The following is a 27,886-nucleotide window of genomic DNA, read 5'->3' on the forward strand; positions in this document are numbered from 1 at the left end:
TAAAGAGTGATAAACTGGGGGTGAGGGAGAGGCAATAGAGAGTAGGGGATGGGTTATAAGGGAATGGGATGGTTGAGCTGAAATAGGGACGGAGTGGGAGAGCAATGAAAGAGATATCATGTTAGGGGGAGACATCATGGAGATAGGGAGAAAGTGGGTGCTAGGGAAGTTTCCAAGAATCCAGAAGGGTGACTCCAGCTTAGACTACTAGTAATAGTGGAGTGGGTGCCTGAGCTGGCTTACCCCAGTAATCAGATTGATGAATACTCTGTCATCATAGAGTCTTCAACTGATGGAAGCAGATGCAGAGATCCACAGCCATGCACCAGGCTGAGCTCCAGGAGTCCAGTTGAAGAAAGAGAGAGAGGAGGGATTCTATGAGCTAGGGGTATCAAGACCATGATGGGGAAACCTACAGAGACAACCAAACCAAACTAGCTGTGGAGCCTCCATGGTACTGGACTAGGCCATCTGCATAAGTAAGATAGTTGTGTAGTTTGATCTACTTAAGGGGCCCCCAGCAGTAGGATCAGGATCCACGCCTGGTGCATGAGCTGGCTTTTTGGAGTCCACTACTTATGGTGGGACACCTTACACAGCCTTGATACATGGGGAGGGGCTTGGACCTGCCCCAACTGGAGGTACCAGGCTCTGCTGACTCACCGTGGAAGGCCTTACCTTTTCAGAGGAGGGAATGGGGGTGGACTTGGGGGAAAGTCTAGGGGGTGGCAGGAGGAGGGAAGATGGGGGATCTGTGGTTGATGAGTAAAATAAAAAAATAAAATTTTCAAAAAAAATTGCAAACATGACATCAGAAATAAAAGTATAAGGACTGGAAAAGGAAATTGAAGAAATTAGTCAAAAAGTGGAAGAGGGCAATAAGGATGAGAATGGCAGGACCTAAGTGGTCTGAAGAGGGAGGTAGGAAAAGGAAGAGTCTAATTATGGAGGGAGGGGGAAATAAGTGCAGATGAAGGAGGACAGTGTATAAAGTAACAGTAAGGATACTTGAGTAAGTCATAAGGAATCATACTATTACCTATCCACCTAAAATACCTATAATACACTTAAGTTGCTATATAAATATGCTCATAGAGTTTAAGTGAAAATTTCCCATATAGACTAACAAAGCTACCCCCAAGAGCTATAGACCACCTAACAAAAATTCCAACACCAGGCATGAGACACCCTCCTTTGAATCGTTGGTCAGCGTTATCTAAGACACTCACAAAACATTATAGGCTATATAATGAGTGTGGAGGGTAAGTCCCTATTGCTGAAAATACTTTGGACAGAGGTCCCAGAAGTCTAGAGCTGGACACAACCTGAAAGCCTCCTCTCTGAGGACTAGCTATCATGGTATCAGAAGAAGCCATGCAAGCTTCCAAAGGAGGGAAGCCATCAACAGTCGTTCCCAGCTAGGATACCTATGAACCCAACAATGACAAGCATGACAAGATAGCACAAAAGGTGCAAGAGTTGCATGCACATCTTAGCAGTAACCAACAGCTCTCTAATTGTAGTTAAGACCCGCAAACACGAGGGAAATTGTGCCTGGTACTGGAAACCTAGCCAACTAGACAGGGCTGGTGAAGTCATGGACCTTGGAGGAGAACCTATAACCTCCACATTATTAAACCAGCATAATCCCTAACCACCTTCTAAATAATAGTCCTTACGCCCACAGAAAAGTGTAGTCTCCACGCTCCCACTCCATAAAGGAAAGCTCTCTTTGCAACAGATGGAGACCATTACAGAAAACTACAACTGATCAAAATGCTAAGTTATGGAGCCCAGTCCGAATGGACAGACACATCTACAGTGCAACTTTGCCACCTAAGGCTCAGAGACCAACACGGAAGAGTGAGTGGAAAGACTACAGGCCAGCGGAACAGAGAGCCTGTGGTGAGACTGTCCCCTAGAAACATCAGAAGCTATATCCATGAATGAAATCTCACCAACATGGCTTCCTAAACATGACTGGAACAAGGACAACACCAAAAAAAGTGGTGTTTTTGACATGATAAAGTGAAAGTGGGGAAGCTCATGAGATCCCAGCCCTAGACAAAGAACTACAGACAACTAAGGAAAGTTGAGAGCAGGAGAAATAATCTTACCTAGGGGAGAGAGTACGGATTAGTTATCCAATACCAAATAGTCAGCCCTGAAAACATGTATATACAACTGACATTATATGGACCGAGCAGGATGTAACTATGTATTTAGGAACATACACACACCACCACCACTACCAACAACAACATAATTAAAGAAAAAGGGACACGAATTTGAAAGAAAGTAGTGATATACATGGGAGAGTTTGGAGGAAAGGGAAGGTGGAAACAATGTAATTATACTATAATCTCTCTAGTTTCTTAAAATATAAAGACAGAAAATGAGATGAAAAGAGAAAAATTAAGAGGATCAGGCTAGGGGATAGGGTGGGGAAGGACTCAGTTTTCTTTAAGGGGCTGGCCACTGTGAGTATATGGGCAACACAAATTGGACTTGGTATATAGTTTTTCTTTTTTCCTTTTTTTTTTTGTGTGGGAGGTCACAAGGGTAGTGGTGGGAAGTGTGATTGGGGTGCATTATGTGAAATTCCAAAATAATCAATAAATATATTATGTTGGGGGAAAAAGAGGATCAGGCTAGGTATTTCCAGAAAGGAGAGAAAGAGACAGACAGAGACAGACAGACAGACAGACAGAGACAGACAGAGAGTATGAATGAGAATGGAGCAGGATGGAAGTAAAGAAAAATTTCCAGAAGTGAAGGAAGTGAATTCCTACATTAAAAGTATCTACACCCATCTAATTCATGAATAAAGAAATGCCTACATAAGGCATATTCTCACATTCCCTGAAATTCCAGGATATCAAGGAACTTTCTAGAAAGAAAGACAGTATTAGACTTTTTGCTAATATCTCAGGGGGCAGTAAAAGACAATGCAGAAATGAATTTCAAATACTGATCCAACCAAGTTAGCAGTCAAGTAGTAGAGGAGAAGCTGTTTTCAGACAGGCTTCACCATAACAAGGAACTACACCAAGTAAGTAGCTATTAAGCAGGAGCTGAAAGCAGGGCATTCAACTCCAGCGAGATGTTAATATAATTACCAAGGCGCTGGAGGAGGAAAATTATAGAGGACAGACTAGAAGGCAGTCAATTCATATTAAAACAATTAAAATGGAACGTTCCAGCAAAATGTATTTAACACTTAAATGGATAACTTGATGTATTGAGTAGTGTTTCATTCTTTATAAGTTTCCAGATGAATTAGTAACAGACAGAAGACAGAAGTAGAGCAACTGTTCACTCCGAGGAAAGTGAAATACTGTGCTTCTGTATTTCTCAGCACTACAAAATCACAGACAGTTTGAAACTTGGACCTAGAGATTCTATACCTTGGTAAGACATTAATACCTTGGTAAGACATTAAATGTACAAAATGTCCTTTAATTGTACATTTAAAAATTGTATTGTATTATAAATATAGCAATACCATAAACCCTACATTCTTTTTTTGTTGTTGTTGTTGGTTTTTCGAGACTGGGTTTCTCTGTGTAGCTTTGAAGCCTGTCCTGGAACTCACTCTGTAGCCCAGGCTGGCCTTGAACTCACAGAGATCCGCCTGGCTCTGCCTCCTGAGTGCTGGGATTAAAGGCGTGCGCCACCACTGCCCGGGGACCCTACATTCTTCAACTGGACATTTCTCTGTCTTTGGAAAGTAAAGTGGTATCTGTCTCAATTGAGAAAAAAAGAAATCCAACACACATGGCAGGATAAAATTAAGGCATTTTCATATTCTCTTTCCTAATTCTTCCAGAAGACATTGGTATGCTCAGAAAACACTGTAAATGAACACTTGAAGAACCAAGAAAAGCATCCTAGTTGACTATCTGCTACACACTGCCCTTGGCTAAGCACCTTCCTACAGAAACAGACTGCATGGATTTAAAATTAATCATGTGAAGAACAAGGACATATGGCTCTTAAATTAGTCATAAATGAAATGCAAATAATTCTTATGCATTGTTTTTATTATTCCTATTCAGCATTATTCATTTTTTATTTCAAAACTGAGTCAGATGTTTTCAGTTTGGATATGCTAAGATCACGAGTGGAGTATATCTGATTTACATTTAAGCACAGGCATAGATGGTGAAATGAATTAATACGTATCTAATTTATTTATTTTCCATAGCTAAGCTTCTAGAGGTAAAAGAATTTGTTCACTTAAAAACACGAGTTCAAACATATCCAACTAAGGAACAGCCTCCACATAAATGATTATTCTCAAAGTAGACGTATGACACTCTGAAAATGCTTTCAGATTAAAAGTATTGAGTTTTATGCTCAGTCTTCTTACTGGGGTAGAAGACTATGAAAGGCAGGAACAGAGAGTTCTGCTCTATAACATCAGGACAACTAACCTTTGCTCCAACTACACATGAAGCTTAGTAATATACACATTAGGCCTTGTGATCCTTTTTCTCCAATAAAGTGTCCCTTGAATTATATCAAAACAAAAACAAAAACTAGGTTTTATCTAGGTAATTCTCGGGATTCTGTTAGTTGGTTTTTTCCCCCCGCTGAACTCTGTTACTAAGCTACATCCATTACAGCTCTCAGCTTTGATTTCCTGTTTAGTCAGCAAAATCTTCAAGTATGTTAGTTCAATGTATATATATATAAGAAATCGTTCATAGGCTCTAGACTTTTAAAATAGGTTACAAAAGAGCAGTTGGGAACGTAGACTCAGGTCCTTTGTTAGAGATACAAGTGCTCTTAACTGTCGAGCCATCTCTTCAACCACTTGGAATTCATATTGCAAAAGGAATTATTCAAATAATCCCCCACAGTGACTCCTATCACATAAATCTCAAGTGACCTACAGAAAACCCTAGACAATCTAAAGTATTAACTACCAATACTGAGAGATCTCCTTAGGCCAAGATGTCCTAGAAATGGAGTAAAATTACAAGTCTTGTACAGCTTACAATATTAATAAGTATCTCATTAGACCATGTGATATTACAGTATAAGTTTAGGTAAAACACAGACTTGTGAATAAAATACAGTGGGTGGGTCAAAAAGAAAATAATTCTTTTATAAAAAGTAAAAATTCTCCCTTTTATACTGTTAACTAAAGTCTTGCAAAGTAGTTCAGTGTCCCCAAGTGGATTAATGAACTTATTCACTACTGCATGTTATTAGCTAAGCCCTGGTCACTAATTTGGTCTCATATGGTTCAGTTAGCTTGGCATGGGAATATACAGATACATGTCATTGTTCATAAAGGAAGTACATACATATGACTAGTGGAGATCTGGTACCATATGGGAATTCCCTTTCCCTTGCATGTGCACACAATTATTTCTGTAAATAGGGGTCTAGAGAAAAACTTATAGCTATGCCCTCCTATTTCTGTCAATACTTTTTAAATAATGCATACTTAAAATATTTATTAAAATATTGAAAAATGGGACTGGAGATGGCTCATTGGTTAACTGTACTTCCTGCTTTTGCAGAGGATGGAAGTTCAATTCCCAAAACCCAAATGGGTGGTTTACAAATTGACAGAAGATGGAATTGTGATGGCTAGTGTTAACTTTCAACTTAACAGAATCTAGAATCATCTGAAAGATGGGCCTCTAGTATGTCTGTGGATGGTTATCTCGACTAATTAAGGTGGGAGGATCCATACAACTATGGGTGGAACCATTCCTTAGGCAGAGGATGTTGGACTGCGGAAGAGAAAACAGGCTGAGAACCACATAATACACTCATTGCTCTTGTCTTCTGACTATGGAGCAGCTCTCTCAAGCTCCTGATGCCCTGACTTCTTTGACATGATAATGTGAGTTAAAATAACCCTTTTATCCCTTAAGTAGCTTTTGTCAAAGTATTTATTCTAGTAGAAGGAAAAGAAACAAAGTAGCATCTTTTAGGAACACATGACATTGTGTTCTATTATTGATGATGTCCACTTTGCTCACTTAATTTTAATGTGGTGTCTGCCAGGCCTTTCCACTATACAGTTCAATTCCTATTTATTTTGTAGGGAGATATAGTGAACTATGTATAGATTTTGCTTCTTGTAAGACTTTGAATTATCAATTGATGTCTGCATATACTTAAGATTTCCTATTTATTCAACAGGTTAATTATTTGTTACTAACATTTGATGCTTGAATTGCCTCAGATTTGACAGTGGTAAACCCTTCAAACAGGTTCAGTGCATGTCTTATATGCCTCTATAATTCTTGGGATAATTTCTTACTTCCTAATACAGGATACTTAGAGTTTATCTTAGACTTTTCTTTGCCTTAAATTTGTAACCAATCATTTCTCCAAAGAGTCCTGATGGCTTTTAATATATAGAAGACAAAGTATATGCATATTATACTACACTGTTATTAAAGTGTGGTTGTTCCCAAGTTCTCTTAATATACAAAGCTACAGAATATATGTATATGTGCACAGATATATGCACTTTGCCTATAGTTATTTCTATGTCTGTCTATCATTGAGAACCAATAGTGTATTTCCAAATTCAGGATTTGTTCTACTTCTAAGTTTGTATGTAAATTTCCTGACCATGAGAATCTTCATCTTTTGAACACATTTACTTATTTGAACATTTTCCCTACCTTTATGTATCATTTTCCCCTCTTCACTGCTCTGCTCCTATGCAGATGACTTCCTTACCCTAACTTGAATTTCATGTCTACCATGCTGGCATCTCCTTCATCCAAGTCAAAGTCTAACATCCCATGTTATATCCAACCCTACTCTGCTGACCCTGTGTAGGTTTCTGAGCTTCATACCACCATCACCATCATACTCTTCTCATCCTGGTTAAGTTCTGATAGCCTGAGGCTGACTGACCCAGGAAGGATGTTCTTTTCTCTTTGTTCTGAGTCCCATGTCAAGCTAGATCTCTGAATGGAAGTTCTTTGCTCATGGCTGGGGCTCAGGTGCCTATTCTAGGCAACTCGACCTTCCTCACCCTACTTAAGATTAGACACTGTATTAGGGACCACTGTTATCCTGCTTCCTTTGTTTCCAGCATGAACCCAGTTCCATCTTACCTAATAATACAAAAGGACTGAATAGAAAATGGGTAGTTTTCATGTGTGAATTCAAAATAGAATTTACATAAGGAATAAATTCACCCTCAGCATAAAAAATAGTTATATGACATCTATTATGCTATGCCCTCTACTCTTAGCATGTGCTATCTCAGTATGTTGGAAGTTCATGGGCTTGGAAAAATGTCCTACTCTGTAGTGCAAAGATTGAGTTAGGAACCTAACCTTAGCCTTGTTAAGATAAAATTCCTACAAAACCTCTTTAAGAAGTATGATCTTGGGGCTGAAGATATGGCTCAATGGTTAAAAGCACTTATTGCTTTTGCAGAGGACTTGAGTTTGGTTCCCAGCATCTAGGTCAGGCAGCAAAACAATTGTTTATCATTCCAATGCCAGGGGATCCAATACCCTCTTCTGGTCTGTCCAGGTACTGCACTTAAAATTACTGATTAATTTAAAAAAAAAAAAAAAAGGATTCTTTAAGAAAGATGGCTCATCAGATAAAAGTGTTTACCACACAGATTAACAACCTGATCCCATCTCTGGAACCTATGGTAGGAAAAGAGAATTGACTCTCAAAAGTCCTTTTCTGCCCTCCATACATGTGCACACCCACATACACTACTAATAATAATAAATAAAATAAAAGATAATAAAAGTATGTGCTGTAATATCTAGCAGGCTGCCCAAACTTTCATTGTAAGTGGTCAATTATGAAAATAAAATTATTTTAGATTTTGTTGTAAGCTACAAATAGAAACAATTAACATAGCATTTATAGCAGTCACACAAAATAAGCCAGGGCACTGTAGACTACAGTAGACTACTTACTTTATCTACACAATCATCAAAAAAAGCCAGGCTTGCATCTTTATCGCTGACAAAAGAACATTCCTCAATGAAGCGAATAAACATTTGTGTTTTGGTCATCATATTATAGAATTTTTGATGTGATCGGTCCCGGCTTCTTAAGAAAGCTATTCAATATAAATAGATAATGTGAGAATAAGTTCAGAAAAATTTTCTGCTAGAAGAAACTTGATCAACAATGTCATCTATATTCTCATTTTGTTCACTACCTTAAAGAAAAACAAAGCAAAACTTAAGCTCCTTGATAAATGGGGAAGAACTAGGAGAAGCAATAGAAAAGGGACACACAGACAGTTCAAGCTTTCACCTAGTTATCTCTGTCTTCATGATTACACTTAAACTAGTATAGCTCAATTTCTGCAATTGCTACTTTTGCACAATATTTTGCATGTTGTGTGAATGCTTCTTCTGCCATTGTTTTCTCTCTAAACTAAACTAAACTTGTTTACTCTATTACTTTCTAATTGCTCGTCTTTTTAGTGCAAGCTCTATGAAAGAAGTGACCGTGTCTCTTTTTTTTCATGGCTGTATCTCTTTTGCTTACTAATATATACCAAGTGTCCAACATTTTACAGCACCAAGTACATACTTACTAGATGAATTTCTCTTTCAAATATTAAATACTACAACAGAAAGTAAGTACATAGCATGAAACCAATTATATTCTGGGCTACCCAACTTCCTTTTTTTCCCCTTTGCAGTGCAGACAGAAAATAAGTTATAAAGCAGACTAAAATAAAACAAATGAGGCTGTACAAGCCAGATGTAATCATCCCGGGGTACCTCAGATCCCCAGTACTGCCTGGCAGCCCTGAAAACTGAAACCAACAATACCTCAACATGTATGTGACACAACAAAGTGGAATGAAATACACTCAGAAGGTTCTGCAGTTTTCAGACAGTTCCTTCTGTATCTTTTTACTAGGATTCCAGTTAATGCACCAGACAAAAAATTTGCCCTATAGAAATGGATCACCAGAGTTGGTCCTCAGACACTCCTAAGAGCAGGTATGTGCCTTGTTAAATATGAACTATTAATTCAGGGAACAAGTGATTTATCATAAGTTGAAGCTTAACAACATGAAAGCTAGAAAATTATATCTCCACTCACCTTGGAGAGCAAAAAGAGAGGTTGCATCTGTCGCTGTCTCAGATGGGGCTTGTGTTATTGGCCTTAAGTATGATCTATAACCTTTAAGAATAGAGGCCATGAAAAACAAGAATGCCTCCTGGATTTCCAAATCTATCATGTGCAGCCTTTTTCCAGAATTAAAATCATAATCGTTCATTGCTAAGTCCATTAGTCCATCATCTCTTGGTCTCTGCTGCACTGTGGAGAAATACAGAGTTGGAATTTTGAAGTCTATGAAAAATAAGGCTCACATTGATTTTAATGCACATTTATCTGTTTTCGAAAGTGTTCATATAACCACAACTTTTTATTTACACCACTTCATTGCAGGTAAACCTCAAGAAAACCTTCTCTATCATTTTTAGGCTCTGTTGAGTATATTTTACTTAAGTTACACATAAAATTATTTCTGCAAGTTTATCATCAGAGTAAGTTCATGATCTAACATAACTATGTATGTTTGTGTATGTATGTATGTGTATACACACACTAGTAAAGAAAGTTCTTAACAACCATTACACTGGATACATATAATACACAGTCCTTTTCCACCCCTTTCTTCATAAAATACAAGTGCCTTCAGGATAAAAACAGAAGGATTTATAAAAACAAAAAACCTCTTCCTAGGCAACTCAATGATAAAGCCAATTGGTGGTGAGGAGTAAGTTTATGTTAGAGAAGTCTGGTTGAATCTCTTCTCTAACTTCTGACTAAGGTCAAGTGAAGAAGCCTAATAGACATCAGAGCTCCTTTCAATAACAGGAGAAAATGAGAGGGCACACTGAGGAGAATGGTGGAGAAGGGCTTACCATGTCTGTAGGCATGCATGCCAATGATGCATGCCCTGATTTTACAAGAAGACTCCTGGACAAAATTAAAATCAGGGACCATTTGACAATGTAAGGATAATTTTTAAAAAGATTTATTTATTTTACTCTGTGTATGTTTTGCCTGCATGTATGTATGTGTGCCAGGTCTGTTGACTGTCCCAGATCTAGGGTTATAGACGGTGTGAGCCACAATATGGGTGATGGGAATCAAATCTGGATCCTCTGCAAGGGCAGTATTATGAAAATAATAGAACTGAAGAACTGTTTTAGAGAAGAGGAGATAGAAAAGACTTGAAACAATCTGTCTCTGATTTGGAATTGAATCCTCTCGCTATAAAAAAAACAATTTACAAAAGAGGCAAAACTTCGGCTGGAGAAGGCCTGGTGGGTGTGTTACAGAATATTATTTTATGGTGTGTTACTTTTGTTTATGTTGCATCTGTTTAACTCTGTGATTCTGTGTTACTGTGCCTGTCTAAAACATTTGCTGATCTAATAAAGAGCTGAATTGACAACAGCAAGGCAGGAGAAAGAACAAGTGGGGCCGGCAGGCAGAGAGAATAAATAGAAGGAGAAACCTGGAAGGAGAGGAAGAAGTAGCCAGAGAAGGAGGAGGACATCAGAGGCCAGCCACCCAGCTACACAGCCAGCCATGGAGTAAGAGTGAAAGTAAGATATACAGAAACAGAGAAAGGTAAAAACCCAGAGGCAAAAGGTAGACAGGCTAATTTAAGAAAAGCTGGCTAGAAACAAGCCAAGCTAATGCCAGACATTTATAATTAAGGATAAGCCTCTGTGTGTGATTTATCGGGGAACTGGGTGGCAGGCCCCTAAAAGAACAAGAGCCAAAGAGCTATGAGTAAAAAAACCAACAACATGGGTGAGTGTTTATTGTACACACATGAGGACCTGTATTTGGATCCCACCCACAAAAAAGCCAGGCATAGTGGTATGCATCTGTATCAGTGCTGGAGGAAAAGGGAAAGACACATGATGATCTCAGGGTTTCAAAGCCAGGCTAGCCAAAATGGCAAATGCCAGGTTCACTGAGAGAATTTATCTCAAAAAGTAAGGTGGACAATGAGAAAGGAAAACTTCCACATGTATATACCAGGTGAGTGCATTTATATACACACCAAAACAAAACAAAATATGGTAAAACTTGACCGTGGTCTAGAGATTAGGGTGTTCAATGTTATTTTCCTGACTTCCATAACTGTGTTGTAGTGCTGTGAAAGAATGCCTTGTTGGTAAGAAATGCATTCCATTTAGATGTAATAGGGCTCCTATTCTCAAGGGTCAAGACAGAAGTTCCTAACTGGTTCAAAAGTTAAAGACCTTTTAAGATATAAGAAACAGAATTAATCATCTAAAAGATCAATATTACTTAAGTACCTATAGCTTGAAGCTTTCAGATTAGTTCATAGGACAGAGGAAGAGGTTCAGTGGACGAAAGCCCTTGGAATGCAAACCTGACAACCCAAGTTTGGATTTCTAGAGCACACATAAAAAGCTAGACGTAGGAGCCTGCATCAGTGATCCCAGTGCTCCTACCATGGCAGGCAGAAAAAGGAGGACCTGGAGTATGCAGGGCAGTGGCAATCAAAAAGAGAGAGCCTGGCTCAAACAGGGTGGAAAGTAAAGACTAATTCCTGAGAGTGGCCCTTTAACCTCCACATACATGGCCAGAGAATGTGTGCAACTGACACACATACACATCATCCACACACACTATACATAAGCACATATACACACAAAACTTAAAAGGATGAGCTGGAGAGTAATCAAGGAATACACATGACGCCAACCTTTGGCCTCCATGTGCACAGACACATATTTTTTGAAAAAGCAGAAATCTTGTCCTTGGTATCCATGGCTATCTCTTCTGCATTCTGTCCTTCACTAGAGCTGAACAGACTACTTGAGTTTAGTGATTTACATACTGCTACAATAGCTGTTGGACTTTGCATTTTCCCGAAGGGGTAAGAGCACTTCCAGAAAGCAAACTTTTTAGGTAACAAAAAATATGCAAATAATTTGTCTAGTCCATATGATTAAATCTTGCTCTATTTTATGGCATTAAAAAAAACCCCAATACTTTTGAGCTACCCTGGAACTGGCTAGTTGCTTTTAAACTTACTTTATCAACATTGTCTTTTTCTATTCTATTTCAAACTATAGTCTAAGTATCTTGAACCTTTACAGGTATAGGCTATTTCCTATGTTTACATTTCACAACAAATACATGAGACCCGTGTATGTTGCCACATCACCATTGACTGTATTTCACAAAATAAGCATTAAACTACAGACACTGAATGGACCATTGTTACAATACTGAGAGAATTCAAGAAATAAAAGCTTAATTTTTATCAGTAATTCTGAATCACTGTCAAGATATGTTCTTACATAAGCTTTTTTCCTAAAACATTTCACATCCTAAAATCAATTCTCATTTTGGTTAATTTCTTTGTTTTAGCAAACGACAGATAGTTTCAAGACAGACATTAGGTGAAGGGGTCAAGAGCTCACTGACTTCACTGACATCAGCATTTTCTAATGTACTTTAAATCATTTGTCTTAGATTTCTAGAGCTTTCTGTTTTATATATGAAGAAAACACACCAGTGGCAAGCTTATTTCTTTTTGTTATTTCAGTAATGGCAAAATTCAAGAAAATAACCACTCTAATGCCCTTTTGAATTTTACTATCCTAAGATGGCCTTAAGAAAACCTAAAAAATAGCCAGGCAGAGGAGCACACACCTTTAATCCCAGCACTTGGGAGGCAGAGGCAGGAGGATCTCTGTGAGTTTGAGGCCAGCCTGGTCTACAGATTGAGTTCCAGGACATGCTCCAAAGCTATACAGAGAAACCCTGTCTCAAAAAAAAGAAAAAGAAAAAAGAAAAAAAAAAAAAAAAAAAAAAAAAAAAAAAAAAAAAAAAAAAAAAAAAAAAAAAGAAAAAAGAAAGAAAGAAAGAAAGAGAAAGAGAGAGAAAGAAGAAAGAGAGAGAGAGAAAGAAAGAAAGAAAGAAAGAAAGAAAGAAAGAAAAAAAGAAAAAAAAAGAAAGAAAAAAAAAAAAAAAAAAAAAAGAAAGAAAGAAAGAAAAAAAGAAAAAAAAAGAAAGAAAAGAAAATCTAAAAGTTGTAAAATGCTTATTTATAAATCACTCATTTGGCTTCTAACAAATTTTGCTTTAATGTTTATTTGCCTTAAAGACTGTAAACACTCCCTTTTCTTTTTTGAGACAGGGTTTTACTACATAGCCTTGGCTAGAACTCACTGCGTAGACCAGGCTGGCCTGGAACTGCCTGGCTCTGCCTCCAAGTGCTAAGATTATGTGTCACCAGTCCCAGTGTAAACATTTTCTTTAACTTTTTTCCTTCCTTCTTTCCTTCTTCTCTCTCTCTCTCTCTCTCTCTCTCTCTGTCTCTCTCTCTGTCTCTGTCTCTCTCTCTGTCTCTGTCTCTCTCTCTGTCTCTCTGTCTCTGTCTCTATCTCTCGTTAGTTAGTTAGTTAGTTAGTTAATTGGGTTTTCAAGACAGGGTTTCTCTGTGTCATTTTGGAGCCTGTCCTGGAACTCACTCTGTAGACCAGGCTGGCCTCGAACTCACAGAGATCCCGCCTGGCTCTGCCTCCTGAGTGCTGGGATTAAAGGCGTGAACCATAGCCGGCAGGCTCTTTAACTTTTTAGAGACAGGGTCTTGCTGTGTAGTCCTGACTGGCCTGGAACTCGTGTACAAAGGTGCCTTGACCTTGCAGCAACCTTGTTGCCTCTGCCTCCAGAGTGCTGCTGGGGTTGCAGGCCTCTGTCAGCATGTTCAGTATATCAGACTAAAATCGTTTTTGTTTTGTTTTAAAGATAGGGTCTTATCCAGCTTGGCTGGCCTGAAACTTACTATGTAGCTCAGGCTGGCTTTGAGTTTTTGGTGATTATCCTACCTCAGTTTCCCAAGTGCTGTGATTATGTGATTACATGCGTGAGTCATAATATCCAGCTACAACTTTCTTCAAAATAAAATGAGTATCAGTTAAAGTATTATACTCACTTTAACAGCATAGTTATAAAAACTGAAATTTATTCAGAGCAGATGGGCCCTGAGCAAAGAACGACATGCAAACATTCCCGATTTTCCTTATTTCCTATATTTCCTTAGCTAAAAAAGGAAAAATAATTCAGAAGTAGTCAGTCATTTTCTCAGATGAAGTTACATCCCTTAATGAGATTATCGACTTACGTTTTGCCAATTGCTGGTGCAAATTATTCAGTGTAGTCATCAGATTTTTACATGGCTTCTTTGGAAGAATCTTCCAGGCTACATTCTTTCTGTCTCCAGTTCTGAGATTGAATGACAACACCAATACATTTGTTACATTTGGAGGAGGGTCTATTCCTGCCATATTTATACATGAAGGGAAAACAGTCATTGAACAAAAAAAAAAAAAATAAGGAACACATTCAGAATAGTCAGGCTAATGAAGAAACCTGACAGAGGCAAATTGGGATAGTTAGTGACCATATAAAATTAATTTGCATGAAGGTGGAATGTTCTACTTAATGTATTATTTCAGAATTTACAGTTATATCTGAACAGCATCTATTACATCTCCTGAGGACAATGCTCATCACAGAGGCGTTAGGAGGTGATTCAGACTCTTCTCTTTCATGTGTGAGGGCTTAGACATTCAAACAGCAGGAAAATTAACTGTTAACAGTTTTTCCTAATAGAAGAAAAAGTATTACTGAAAACTTTCATTGAACCTATGATCTACAGACCTTATTAAAATACTTGGTTATATGCTTAGTATAAGTAAAAATGATTTGTTTTTCAGAAAAGAAATATTCTCAAATATTAAAGTTCTTGAACAAAGTAAAACATTACAAAACATTTTATAACTTTAAAAGAGGTTATCTGTTATAAACTAATATCTCTGTCTGTAGGAGGAGTCTACAATCTCCTTTATTATAACCATTACAACACAGGTGGTATCTTGCTATGGGCCAGGAGACATAAGGAACCAAAGCTTTTGAACTTAACTATAGTTTTGTTTAGTCTAGCTCTTATTTATCCAATCTTTTTTTCATTTAAAAAGTAATGAATACTCACTTTGAAAATTGAAAAATAAAGAGAAAAAGAAAAGGAACAATTCAGTACAAGTAGGTAGCAGACTTTCCCAAGCTAGTGTTTTAGTTTTTAAATGTCCCCTAAACTTCTCATAAAACAAATACCATTTTGAAAAATAAGCAAAAAGAACAGACAAGAAAACTTAAACTTATAAATATTAATAACCATGGAATTTATCCTCTTTCCCACAAACAAGAATAAAAATAAAGGCAGAGTAGGGTAATATTGCAGATGTTCTGCTGTAAAAGAACAGTTTTTACATTTATAATATGACTAAGAGCAGGGTACAGGAAGACTACACTGTAGAAACTTTTTTTTTTTTCCGAGACAGGGTTTCTCTGTGTAGTTTTGGTGTCTGTCCTGGGTCTCACTCTGTAGACCAGGCTGGCCAGAGATCCACCTCCTGAGTGCTAGGATTAAAGGCATGTACCACCACCGCGTGGCATAGAAACTTTTTATATCACTATCCTGATAAAATATTGCCAAATAGCATCCCTCTGCGGAATCATTCACTGCATGCACACCTGTCTTAGATTAGAGTTTGAGGAACTCAGAGAAAGGAGTACATTTATTTGTTTGTCTTTTTGTTACCAATCTATAGAAGAAGGCATTCAAGATAATGTTTTTGGCATAGATGGGCAGAAAAATATCTGTTATTTACTCTCCTAATTTCCTCCTCTTGCCCTGGATATTGTTTCTGTGAAATGTGGCCAAGCAGGGTAGCTTTACCTAGCTTTTCTCTGAGTTTTTCTCTGATAGCCTTCCGCATTTTTACTCATGGTGTCCCCATTAACAAGATTACTATTACACAGACATTACCTCATTACCAGGGGCAGAAGTCTTAGTGTCACAGTGTGAAATCAACAGTTTAAAAATCAAGTGCTGACAGAGTAAGCCATATGTCCCTTTAACTGCTTAAAAACTAAACTTGTGCTTCCTTATCTGTCAGAGGAATTGTGAGATTCCTCATAAAGTACACAGACTAAAGTACACAGTCACTTAGTCTATACATGCAACATTTTGCAAAATTACATTAGAAATATTAAGTTATTACCCCTTCTTCAGGAATTTCTTGATACTCAGAACTTAATCTGTATTGTATGTACCTGGAATAGTAAAAGGAAACTAAAAATCCTATACTTGGAGTTTGCTTTTCTTTCACATTTCAGGTTGGAGTTTCAGAACTCAGGATGAAGGAAAGCAGAGGGCTTTAGTTCACTTGTAGGGTCTCCCCAGCTCGGAGGGTGGTACTATTGAAGAAAGAACTGAGTGCAAACAACTCATATCATTTTGACTCTTCAATTAATTAATAACCAAAGTAGAAAGAAAATAGCAAATAAGACTATTGTTGTTGTTGTTGAGACAGGATCTCACTAAGTAGCCCTGGAACTCTCTATGTAGACCAGGCTGGCCTTGAACTCACAGAGATCTGCCTGCCTTTGCCTCCCAAGTGCAGGGATTAAAAGTATGTGCAAGAAAAGATTAATTAATTAATTAATTTAGCAAATTACAAGAGGGAAAATCTCATCTAACATTTAACAAGTGAAAAAGTAAAGTATGAGTTTACTGATTCAAAGAATGAAACATTTCTGCTAAAGAACACAGTGTTGCTCATAAAAAAAACTTTGCTTTTAGTAATCCCACATTAAAAAGGCTTTCATGTATAAAATATGTCCCATATTTTATTGGTTTATATTTTTTATGAATAAAAGCTGTTTTAGTTTTCCCCCAACTTTTTTAATGGTTTAAGCAACTGAGGTTTTGATACATAGTAAATATGGAGAGTCAATCTAAAATTCTGGAATTAAACTGAAAGGCTTTACAGTACAATTCTATTTTAAACATGGAAAGACTAGGAGTGTGCCGTAGTGATACAGCACATGCTCAGCCTGCACGAGCTCTGGTTTCATTCCCCAGCACCAGTAAGTGAACAGAGGAAGCCCTATTTCATATCTCCTTATCACGTGCAAAACTAAACCAGCTTTTGTGATGCACCAATGGACTAAATAATGGTTACTTCAATCAGACCCGTAGACGCCATCTTGTTGCGTCCATTTCTTCCTTCCTTCCTGCTGATGGAAAACTAATCTGAAAATGTGGACACAAAGAAATTATGACACATTTTTAAAGCTACTTTCTTAGAATGCAAAGAGGCAAAATTATGTATAAATTTATAGATTATTTTAAATTTCCAATATACTAATTTTGCTATGATGTACTACTATTCTGAAAGTGTTAGACTAGAAATAATATTGAAGTATCAATACAGAAACAGTGTTTTAATTCAATTGTGATTATCCCAAACTCATGTGGCAAAGAAAGAAACGTTTAAAAAATTGTGTGGTCCTTGGCACCATTTTGATTAGCTTCTCAATCATCATCTGAAAAGATTTATTTTTATTTTATATGTATGTAAGTGTGCAATGTTTTGTGAAGTGCCCACAGAGGCCAGAAGAGGGCAGCAGATCTCCTGGAACTGGAGTTATAGACAGTTGTAGCAGCCATGTAGGTGCTGGGAACTGAATCCATGTCCTCTGCAGAGTAGCAAGTGCTCTTAACCACTGAGCCATCGCTCCAGCCCCCAAATTCTATTTCTGCCGTAATTCCTCTTATGTTAAGTTTGTGTGTGTGTGTGTGTGTGTGTGTGTGTGTGTGTGTGTGTGTGCGCGCGCGCTAAGTTTTTAAGTAAGCATAAGATTATGTCTCTTAAATATTTAAAGCCTGAGGATTAAAATTATATTTTCTTTCCAATCAAATCATCTGTAAATCCTAAATATACTCTCCTGAAGCATAGCAAGAGCTGACAAGGAGATGGTAATAACTCCAAATACAAAAAATATATCATGAAAGAACACTACTCAGCAACTATAAAGAACAAATTCACACATAGAGGTGATGGAGTTATGAAGCCTCAGGTGTAAAACTTAAAGTGTACTTACTGAGAAATGGTGTTGGTATCTAGGTCAACACAACTGACATCTGGTGGCGGGTCATAAAGATCAAAGTATCTGGAGTCAATCCCGACTATGAACGGACATGGCGCACTGAGGACATCTGCCAGAGCCAGTGGGCAGAGAGGAACATATGGGCATGGCCAGTGGAAAGGGAAAATCATCTTGGATAAACAGAGGATGGGAGAATATTAAGCATTTTGACATTGAAGCATAACTTATCAGCACATACACAAAATTATCTTTTAGATTATTACCTAAAGTTTAATGTTTGATAATGAATTAAATAATTGTAACTAAAATTAAAAGTCTGGAAATTAAAACTGCTGCAACAATGTAAAAATCCATTACTTTCTGAACTGGAGTTAAGCCCTAAAATGACTCTAAATTACATGAATAAATTAAGTTTCAACTGAACGGATACTTACAGACACTAATGCTTCTGTCACACTAGTAAGCACAGAAGGCCGGAGGGAATGGATGAGGATTTTATGTTCTGTTACAGCAAACACCAGTAGTGTCACAGCATTTTCAGGGCCAAGATTCTGAAGTAGTGTTGAAAACTTTCCACCACTGTCAATCCAAGCAAAAATACACAATAAAAACAAAAACAAAAAACTAAAGCCAAATACAACAACAAAAACTGTTTAAACTCCTAATTATCTAGAATAGTGGGGCTGTGCTGTGGGATGGTCTGTATGTCAAATCTGTTGCTTTGATTGGTCAATAAATAAAACACTGATTGGCCAGTGGCCAGGCAGGAAGTACAGGCGGGACTAACAGGAAGGAAAATGGAGAGAACAGGAAGGTGGGAGGAGACACTGCCAGCTGTTGCCATGACAAGCAGCACGTGAAGATGCCGCTAAGCCACTAGCCACATGGCAAGGTATAGATTTATGGAAATGGATTAATTTAAGCTATAAGAACAGTTAGTAAGAAGCCTGCCACAGCCATACAGTTTGTAAGCAATATAAGTCACTGTGTTTACTTGGTTGGGTCTGAGTGGCTGTGGGACTGGCGGGTGACAGAGATTTGTCCTGACTGTGGACAAGGCAGGAAAACTCTAGCTACAGGGCTGTGTATATTTAACTTTAAATGTAATTACTGTTCGTAAGCAGGAAAAACACAGTATCACAAACAATATGAAAAAAATGTAATTGTATGAGTTTTCAAAGTCATGAACTTTTCAGCGCTACATTCAATACAGAAAATGAGTCTTCTGCTTGTCCTGTTTGTTTCCTTTTTTCTTTTGCTGTTGCTGTTGGGACAGGGTCTGACTATGTAGTCCAGGCTGGTCCAATTAGAGATCTTTTTGTCTTAAGTGCTAGGATCATAGGTATTCACTAATACACCTGCGAATCTGCTTCATTTTACGTAAAAAGATTTGCCACATGCATAGTGTCCCCTCAAAAGAATATAATTAGTTAAAAGAATGCTTGGTTAGAAGACAATCCTTTAATGGAAGGATTTTTTGCTTGTTTCTTTTGAATAAGGGTCTCACTATATAGCCTGGGCTGTGCTGGAGCTCACTACGCAGACCAGGCTTGTCTTGACCTCATAGACATTCAAGGGTGTCTACCTCACCCTCCCAAGTCCTGGGATTTTTTTAAAGGTGTGCATCACCATGCATGACTTTAATGGAAGGTTTTTACTATGGTTCTTTCACTGTGATTATCAGGATCATGCCTCTGCAGAACTGTCTTCCTTAAGTAAATACAAATATTAAAATTTGGATTTATGAACAGAAACTCATTATTATTATGATATAGCACTAGAAAATCAAGAGCTACAAAATGGTGAGATACATCTACAAAGCAAATTAATAAAACAATAAACCTAGATGTTTTATATACAGAGAAAATAGTGGACTAACTAAGTAATACAGTAACCAATGAACATTTTGCTTATATAATGCTTCAGAACTGGTTTCACTGGGTTTATTTTTTATGTTGAAGCAAAACTAATAATACGTTTTTTTTTCTGAAAAAAATTAAAACATAACTGTAAAAAAAACTTGTGTACATTCAAAGCAGAGTTATTCACAGTAGCCAAAATATAGAAGCTTCCTAATAGACAGATAAATAAAATACAGTATATTCATTTAATGAAATATTAGTTGGAATAAAAGGAATGAAGTAGCAAAATATGCTATAACCTAGAAACTTGTTCAGTGGAGGAAGTCAGAAATAAAAAGGCTAAATATAGTATCCTTTTATTTATATTAAATGTACAAGAGACAAATCTATAGAACAGAAAAGTAGATTAAGAGGTACCTATGCTGTGTGTGCATGTGGGGTATGCCTGTTTGTGTATGTGCACATGTGTGTACTTGTATCTACATTCCCAAGTGCAAGTGTTTGAGCACATGTGTGTAGGGACAGATAGAATGAAGATTAACAGCAAAGAACATAGGGCTGGGGATTTTTGTTGTTGTTGTTTGATTTTTTGAGACAGGGTTTCTTTATGTAGTTTTGGTGCCTGTCCTGGATCTTGTTCTGTAGCCCAGGTTGGCCTCGAACTCACAGAGATCCACCTGGCTCTGCCTCCCAAGTGCTGGGATTAAAGGCATGCGCCACTACCTCCTGGCCATAGGGCTGGTTTTATAGGGTAAGTAATGTGTTCTAAATTTTTTTTATTACAATAATAACTGTAGAATTCTGTGAATAAAAATCACTGACTTATACTTGGGTGAATTTTGTAATGTGGAAATCTGATTTGGCCAGAGCTGTTATCTCAATGAAGTCCTTTTGGCAATTTGAATCATTTGTAATCAGTGTGTTCATTTCATTTTCAGCTCAGGTAAGAGCTCGGAAAACACTCATCACTCTGGGCTAAGGGCTAATGATGAAATCATCTGTAATTCTTACAAAATTAGTGTCAAAGATGGCAGCTGGTCTCCCTAAGGTATGTGCAATATAATAGTTTAATTATACCATAACTATTTCTGACAGAAAACCACACAGCTAATTAAATTTCAAGAAATGATACTGTAGGGAAATCATATTTTATAACTTCTCTGAACTTTTAGAATGATGAAATATATTCTGTTTAAAAAGCAGTTTTTATTTTGGATTAAATTTAAAATTGTATTTGGTTGGGTGGTGGAGGCACATGCCTTTAATCCCAGCCCTCAGGAAGCAGGGACAGGCAAATCTCTGAGTTTGAGACCAGCCTGGTCACAGAGTGAATTCCATGACAGCCAGGGCTACACAGAGAAACCCTGTCTCAAAAAGAAAAAATGTATTTTGTATTTTAGAGGACAATTAAAGCTAAAAAATGAATTACCATCATAATTTACATATATTCCAATTATGTAACAATAAGTATTGATAATAATAATAATAATAAGGATACACATAAACACCAAGCACTACTGTAAAAGTTTTTCTTCTTTTGTAAACTATAAACCCAATATTAAGCAAAAAGAATCATCTAAGAAACAGTTACATGAAAAGTACTTCCACCAATATTTTAGCTAGGAAAGACAATATACATATACATTAGTTAAATTCACACTATATTTAGAGAAATAATTAGGGCTGGAGAGATGGCTGAGTGGTTAAGAGTGCCTGTTGCTCTTCCTGAGGACCTGAGTTCAGTTCCTAGCGTCCATGTTAGGAAGCTCACAACAGCCTGTAACTCACTTCTAAGAAAACCAACACCCTCTTCTGGGCTCTGTTGCACAGATGTGGGACTGTGTATACACAGATTTAGAGAAACAAACAGAAATGAAGCTTTACTTGCCTTAGCGGAAGAGGTGAAGAAACAGGCTGGCTGAGAATCAAATTATCATGTGGTGATAACTGGAAGATTTAAAACAAAGCATTTTGAAGTATAAAGATGAACTCTGAAACATCATGCTCTGGCAATAGACATCGATTAATGATGCTAACCATGAAGATTCCCAGATCACCAGCATAAGACTTTTGGCCCCTTCCAACAACTTCTTATTCTGAATCCTATCTCTTATGTCTTCAACTTTTCTCCAATACTATTTTAACAAATTTATGATAAATGGTTAAATTATTTAATCAATACCATACATTTAGGGTCTGTAAATTAATGGCCTGTAAGCAGTCTAATGGAATATAGCCATGTGATTTTTTTCTCATACTCTCTAGCTAATTTTGTGCTGTAACAGCAAGCTGAGCCCCTGTAACAGAACAGATAACATGCAAAGATTAAATATTTAGATAAGATCCATAGCAGGAAACACTTGCCAGGTTCAGCTACAAAACAAAATTCCATACGTATTTAGGTGGAGTGTGCAATATAGCACTCTGGCACTAAGTATCATGAAGTAATAACATGGATGTGTAGAATGATTGTCAAAGTCATCAAAATGTATGTTCTAGAAATTTTATCTGTATCAATATAATAATGTAATTAATTTTATCTGCATTTTCAAATTTTGGCACATTTTTAATGATTTCTAACACTAATAATACCTTCAGGGCTGCAGTAACCAGTAATACGCATGGTGACAACACATGAAAGTATTTCCTTTGTATGAATCATTCCATAGATTATGATTAAATAAATAGGCAATTTAAGTTATCAAGATCCCAAACAAAAAAGGAGAGATGCATTCAACTGAGAAAATGTTTATTCAGTCATTTAAATTTCCCTGTTGCATTAAAGACACTGCATTTCCTCCCTCCTGCAATATATAAACATACAACTAGTCCTTATAACTATTTGAATACATTTAACCAACTATATGATCATCAAGTGCACAAACTTTCCAATATTTAGAAACAATTTGCATACTTTTCTTTTTTTCCTGAGACAGACTCCCTATGTAGACAAGGCTGGCTTAGAAGTGACTCTCTAGTCCAAACTGAAATCAAACTCTCAGCCCTCCTGCCTCTACTTCCCAAGTGTTGGGATTGTATGAGTGCACCAAAAGTTTCCTCCTGTGGATAGAGTTAATAAATATCAGGGCCTGAATCCCTACATGCAAGAACACCTGGTTGTTCCAGGGCTCATTCTACTGTCCACATTCAGTTGTAGTCTTGTTAATGCTGGCAGAACCTTCATATGGCCATCATATGGAAAGAACCTTACCTGAACTAAAATCCGTGGCCTCTGAGGAGATGGAAAAGGAACTTTATGCATAAAATGAGAAATATGCCTTAAAAACAAAAACAGAAACTCAATTAATTCCAAAATGAATTATCATTTGCTGCAAAGGTTAATATGCCATCACAAGTTCAAGCTCATTAAGGCCCTAGTGCTGTGAAAACAAATTAACAACAAAAAGTTGTTTGTGTCATTAGAGGTGCCTCGGCCTAAATCCAGTGACCTTATATATTTGGTTGTGAGCCTAGCCTTTAATGGCTAAGCCACTGCTCCAGCCCAAGTAACTTTATGTTAATAGCTGATCATATTCAACCATGTTTGTATTTGTAGTTACCTCAAAACCATGTTTTCTCTTCCCTAAGCAGATAGTAATCAACATTACGAAAGAAGCTAATTATTACATTGCAATGTATTTTTAATTAATCACTCATGTTTTGTAAAATAATTATTTAAGGTGCTAAAAAAAAATGAATGAATTTAAATGCTTGATAAGATGAAGGTGCAGAGCTGTAGTGCCAGCTACTCAGAAGGCTGAGGATCACTTGACACCAGGAGTTCAAGGCAGCCTGGGCAACAAACACAGACTTCCCCATCTCAACAAGATTTCCACTTAGTAATGGATAAAAACTAGATCAATGAGATGGTTTTGTTTGGCTTTTTGCTTGTTTGTGGTGAGAGAACAAATCCAAAACCTTGCACACACCAGCAAGTATTCTCCCACTCAACTACATCACTTGGGTTTGAAGGATAATATCTTGCTATACAGGCCAAGCCAGCCTTGAATTTGTAATCCCCCTGTCTCTGCTTCCTGAGCATCAGGATTAAAGTCATGCACCAATCAATAAGTTTGGTTTTGAACACTACAGGAGAAAAAAACAAAAGGACAAAATTTAAAAACATTTTATTCCATTTAGGAATAAGCTGTCTTCTTCTTGAATTATTTTTCTTCTAAACATTACTTCAAAATTATCTTATTTTTAGCAGTGAGATCATTACAACCAGACAGAGAACTGGATGAGTCATTTATAGACTCTCTAGATGTATTTTAACTATGTATTGTACAAAGACACTACAAAACATAACAGAAAATGTAAAGTAATGTAAAGCTTCTAGTCCCTACCATTACTTAAAATCTGGAATAAAAAAAAAAAAAAAAAAAAAAAAAAAAAAAAAAAACCGAGCTGGCTGTGGTGGCACACGCCTTTAATCCCAGCACTCGGGAGGCAGAGCCAGGAGGATCTCTGTGAGTTTGAAGCCAACCTGGTCTCCAGGAAAGGCGCAAAGCTACACAGAGAAACCCTGTCTCAAAAAACCAAAAAAAAAAAAAAAAAAAAAAAAAAAAAAAAAAAAAAAAAAAAAAAAAAAAAAAAAAAAAAAAAAAAAAAAAAAAAACCGATTAGAGGAATGAGTACCAAAAGACACACATCTGCTTGATTATATGAAGCAGTCAGAAAAGCAGGACCTTTGTATGATTCATGGAACCCTAACGGTGTCTAAGATCCATTCAGGGAGGATACAAAGAGTCCAGACTCTTTTATGATAACAGTGAGACTCCCTTTTCCTTTCTCACACATTTGGCAATAGCAATAATAGTGCAAAGTATTGTGAATGAAACTGCTGGCACCCTATGAAATCAAGGAAGGGGTAAACTAGTAGATGCTGTATTTTATTGCTTTACTATTACAGACTTCATTTAAGAATGTCTCTGACTGGGGCTGGAGAGATGGCTCAGCAGTTAAGAGCTCTTGCTGTTCTTGTAGAAAACCTGGTTCAGTTCCCAACACCCACATGGTGATTTATAACCATCTATAACTCTAGTTCCAGAGGATATGGTACCCTATTCTGACCTCCAAGGGCACCCAGCACACATGTGGTACAGAGACATATATGTAGGCAAAACACTCACAGATATAAAATAAAAATAATAAATAAATCTTGGAAAAGGATGTCTGACTTAATACACTTGAAATAGCAAATATTTGATTCTGGAACATACATTTAGAATATTCTATGATAAAGGGGTAAGTACTCTACAGCATTACTCTACAAAAGCATGTGGCCATTTAATTTTACAAAAGCACTTAGAGGACTGAGTTATGAGTGAGTTGGTTATTTTTTCCCCACACAGAATACCATTTTTGCTTGGAAGATGATGGGCTAGTAAAGCTTATGCAGTGTTGGGTATTCAACAGACATTTTCCACATAAAAATAATCAAAGTGCTATTACTTCAAGGAAAAAAAACTAGAATACTTGCTGTTAATAATTAAATCCAAACTTTCAAATGAAAAGTAAGAATTTGTCACCATAAACCTGAAAGCTTTCTACTACTCAAAACTTTTCTGAGAACTGGGAATGCAGCTAGGAGGAAGAACACATGCATGTATGTGTAAGGTCCTGGTTTGATCTCTAGCACAATAAACTTTATTAATAACAAAACACCTTTCCGGGCTAGCATGTAATAAGCCTGATAAACTGAGTTGAATCTCTAGGACCCACAAAAAGGAAGGAAGAGAACAGACTCCTACAAGTCCTCTGACCTCCACATGCACATGGCGAAGACATGCCAATATGCGCACACACACACACACACAAACACAAACACACACACACAAACACAAACACACACACACGCACACTATACAAATATAATAAAAATTTAAAAAGTAAACTCTTTGTGATGCTATAGTGACATTTTCTTATATTGAGGGAGACACCTGACTACATTTCAAATATGTGTTTACCTCAGTGAACTACTGCTGTCCAAATGACCAACATACAATGCTACAAGACCATGCATGAGTCAATGTTCAGTCAGGACTGAGAGACCTTCAGATTTTAATAGAACACAGAAGGAAACTTTATTGCTTAGGTTTCATATTCTGCATTACTATTAATTTGGAAGAAACTGTTACTTGCCAAGCTTTGGTACAATGTAAAAAATAATATCCACATCCTAAAATGACTACTTAAGTGCCCCTTCCTTTTCTATTTACATAACTGTATGAAGTCAGATTTTCTTCACATACCTCAACTAAGACAATTACTGCATCAGACTGAATGTAGAACCACGAAAGAAAAGTCAGCTGGGTTCAATTAGCCAAGGCATTAAAGGCTTACAAAAATGTAAACACTCACTCTTCTCATTAACCTTCTGTTTTATTTTTTTAAATTTATTTATTTATTTGTTTGTTTGTTTATTTTTTGAGACAGGGTTTCTCTGTGTAGCTTTGCACCTTTCCTGGAACTCGCTTTGTAGACCAGGCTGGCCTCGAACTCACAGAGATCCACCTGCCTCTAACCTTCTGTTTTTAAAAAAAATTACTTTTTGAAGAGATGTAACTAGTTTGTTAATTTTAAATAAATTATTATAAATTAGTTTTAATTTCTATTGCAGTAATATGTCTGTATTGAAAGACACAACACACAAAGAAAAGCTCACTGAGTCCTCAAAAATCTCAAGGGATTCTAACACCAAAATATTTGAGAAGTGCTAGTTTTTTAATACTAAAAATGAGAGTGGAAAAGAGCACTGGATAATTAGGGCAATACTACATTTATGAATTATCATAAAATGGTAAACTGTATTACTTCCCAACTGTCATCAGAGTCAGAAAGTTCTGCCAAAGGGCTGAAGAGATAGATGGCTTGAAGGAACAGAGAAAGTATCATTACGAGCCTCCAAAGACAAAAGTCCAATCTATAGTGATGTATTTATAGCTCCTGTGCATTAGTTTTACTGAATGAAACACTGTAAAATTTTAGTGCTCTTAGTAAATCATTAAAATTACAGGATGAAAAACAGAATGTCTATCAAATTTTTCTTTTAAATTCATGATATCTAAACATAGGACTATTTTAAAGGTTCATAATATCTCAAGTTATACATAAAAATTACAAACATAGTTGAAGAGTTTTAATATTTTCCACCTGGAGATGCGGCTCAGTGACAAAGCTCTTAGATGCCATGTGTAAGGCTCTGGGTTTGATCTTGAGCACTTCAAGAAAACCTAGTTCCAGGATTTCACTAAATTAGCAGCTATAAACTTTGTAAGAGTAGTGTGTATATATATATTTATCCAACTAACTCACTTTAAAATAAATTAAAACATTCACTGGCAGAAATAAAATTGCTTAAAATAACAAGACTGTAAAAATATAACGATAAAGTCTTACATAAATAACCAAACATTTTTCTCAAATAACTCTCAAGAAATAACAATTTCCATATAAAATTTACACAATTACTAGTATAAATATACCATAGAAAGGACTGACTAATTTTTTTGAACAAGGTCTCTCTACACATCCCTGGGTGTCCTGGAACTCACTGTGTTGATCAAGCTGGCCTCAAACTCACAGAAAGGTGCCAGCATGCCCACCTTGGAGTGTCAAATTTTAAACCATGAGACCTCTAACTTACTTTTCAATTGGAAGGGCATGAGGTCCAGAGATGGAATAACGATACAGAAAAGTCAGAAACTTTCTGAATGCATCAAAAAAAGGCCAGTGAGAAAGAAGACAAATGCATTTGTTAGTGTGAATTGTTCTAGAACTATCAGACTTTCCATCCACCAGAGACGTTAAACCCAAAAGAAGTCTCTGTTTTTCTGTAAGATTCTCCTCAGAGTATGGTTCATAAAACTGAATAGCAGCACCATAGACCTGTAAAACAAGAAATACATTTAAAAAATATACTTTGTATCATTTATTCAAAGCACATCACCAGTTGACTGACTATTCAGTGGATGCTTTCTATGGGTAGGTAAGGTGCCAGGGACTAGGAACACAGTGGTAAA

The 27,886-nt window shown here is 36.8% G+C and overlaps 1 protein-coding gene across 5 annotated transcripts in view; it reads right to left on the minus strand.

The window, feature by feature from the left end:
* Positions 1-27,886, minus strand: part of Dennd4a (DENN domain containing 4A) — a 109,442-nt gene that overhangs the window by 37,325 nt on the left and 44,231 nt on the right. For all 5 annotated transcript variants that reach the window (XM_037207409.1, XM_028866751.2, XM_037207406.1 and 2 more), the window contains 8 exons: positions 27,511-27,752; positions 23,074-23,140; positions 21,751-21,809; positions 18,435-18,579; positions 17,995-18,170; positions 14,168-14,268; positions 9,079-9,297; positions 7,929-8,074 (listed from right to left, as the gene is read on the minus strand). In XM_037207409.1, coding sequence (XP_037063304.1) covers positions 7,929-8,074; positions 9,079-9,297; positions 14,168-14,268; positions 17,995-18,170; positions 18,435-18,579; positions 21,751-21,809; positions 23,074-23,140; positions 27,511-27,752 — 1,155 coding nt within the window. The remainder of the gene's footprint in view (positions 1-7,928; positions 8,075-9,078; positions 9,298-14,167; positions 14,269-17,994; positions 18,171-18,434; positions 18,580-21,750; positions 21,810-23,073; positions 23,141-27,510; positions 27,753-27,886) is intronic.

Source organism: Peromyscus leucopus, chromosome 7 (genome assembly GCF_004664715.2).
Source record: "Peromyscus leucopus breed LL Stock chromosome 7, UCI_PerLeu_2.1, whole genome shotgun sequence".
NCBI classification, from domain to species: domain Eukaryota; kingdom Metazoa; phylum Chordata; class Mammalia; order Rodentia; family Cricetidae; genus Peromyscus; species Peromyscus leucopus.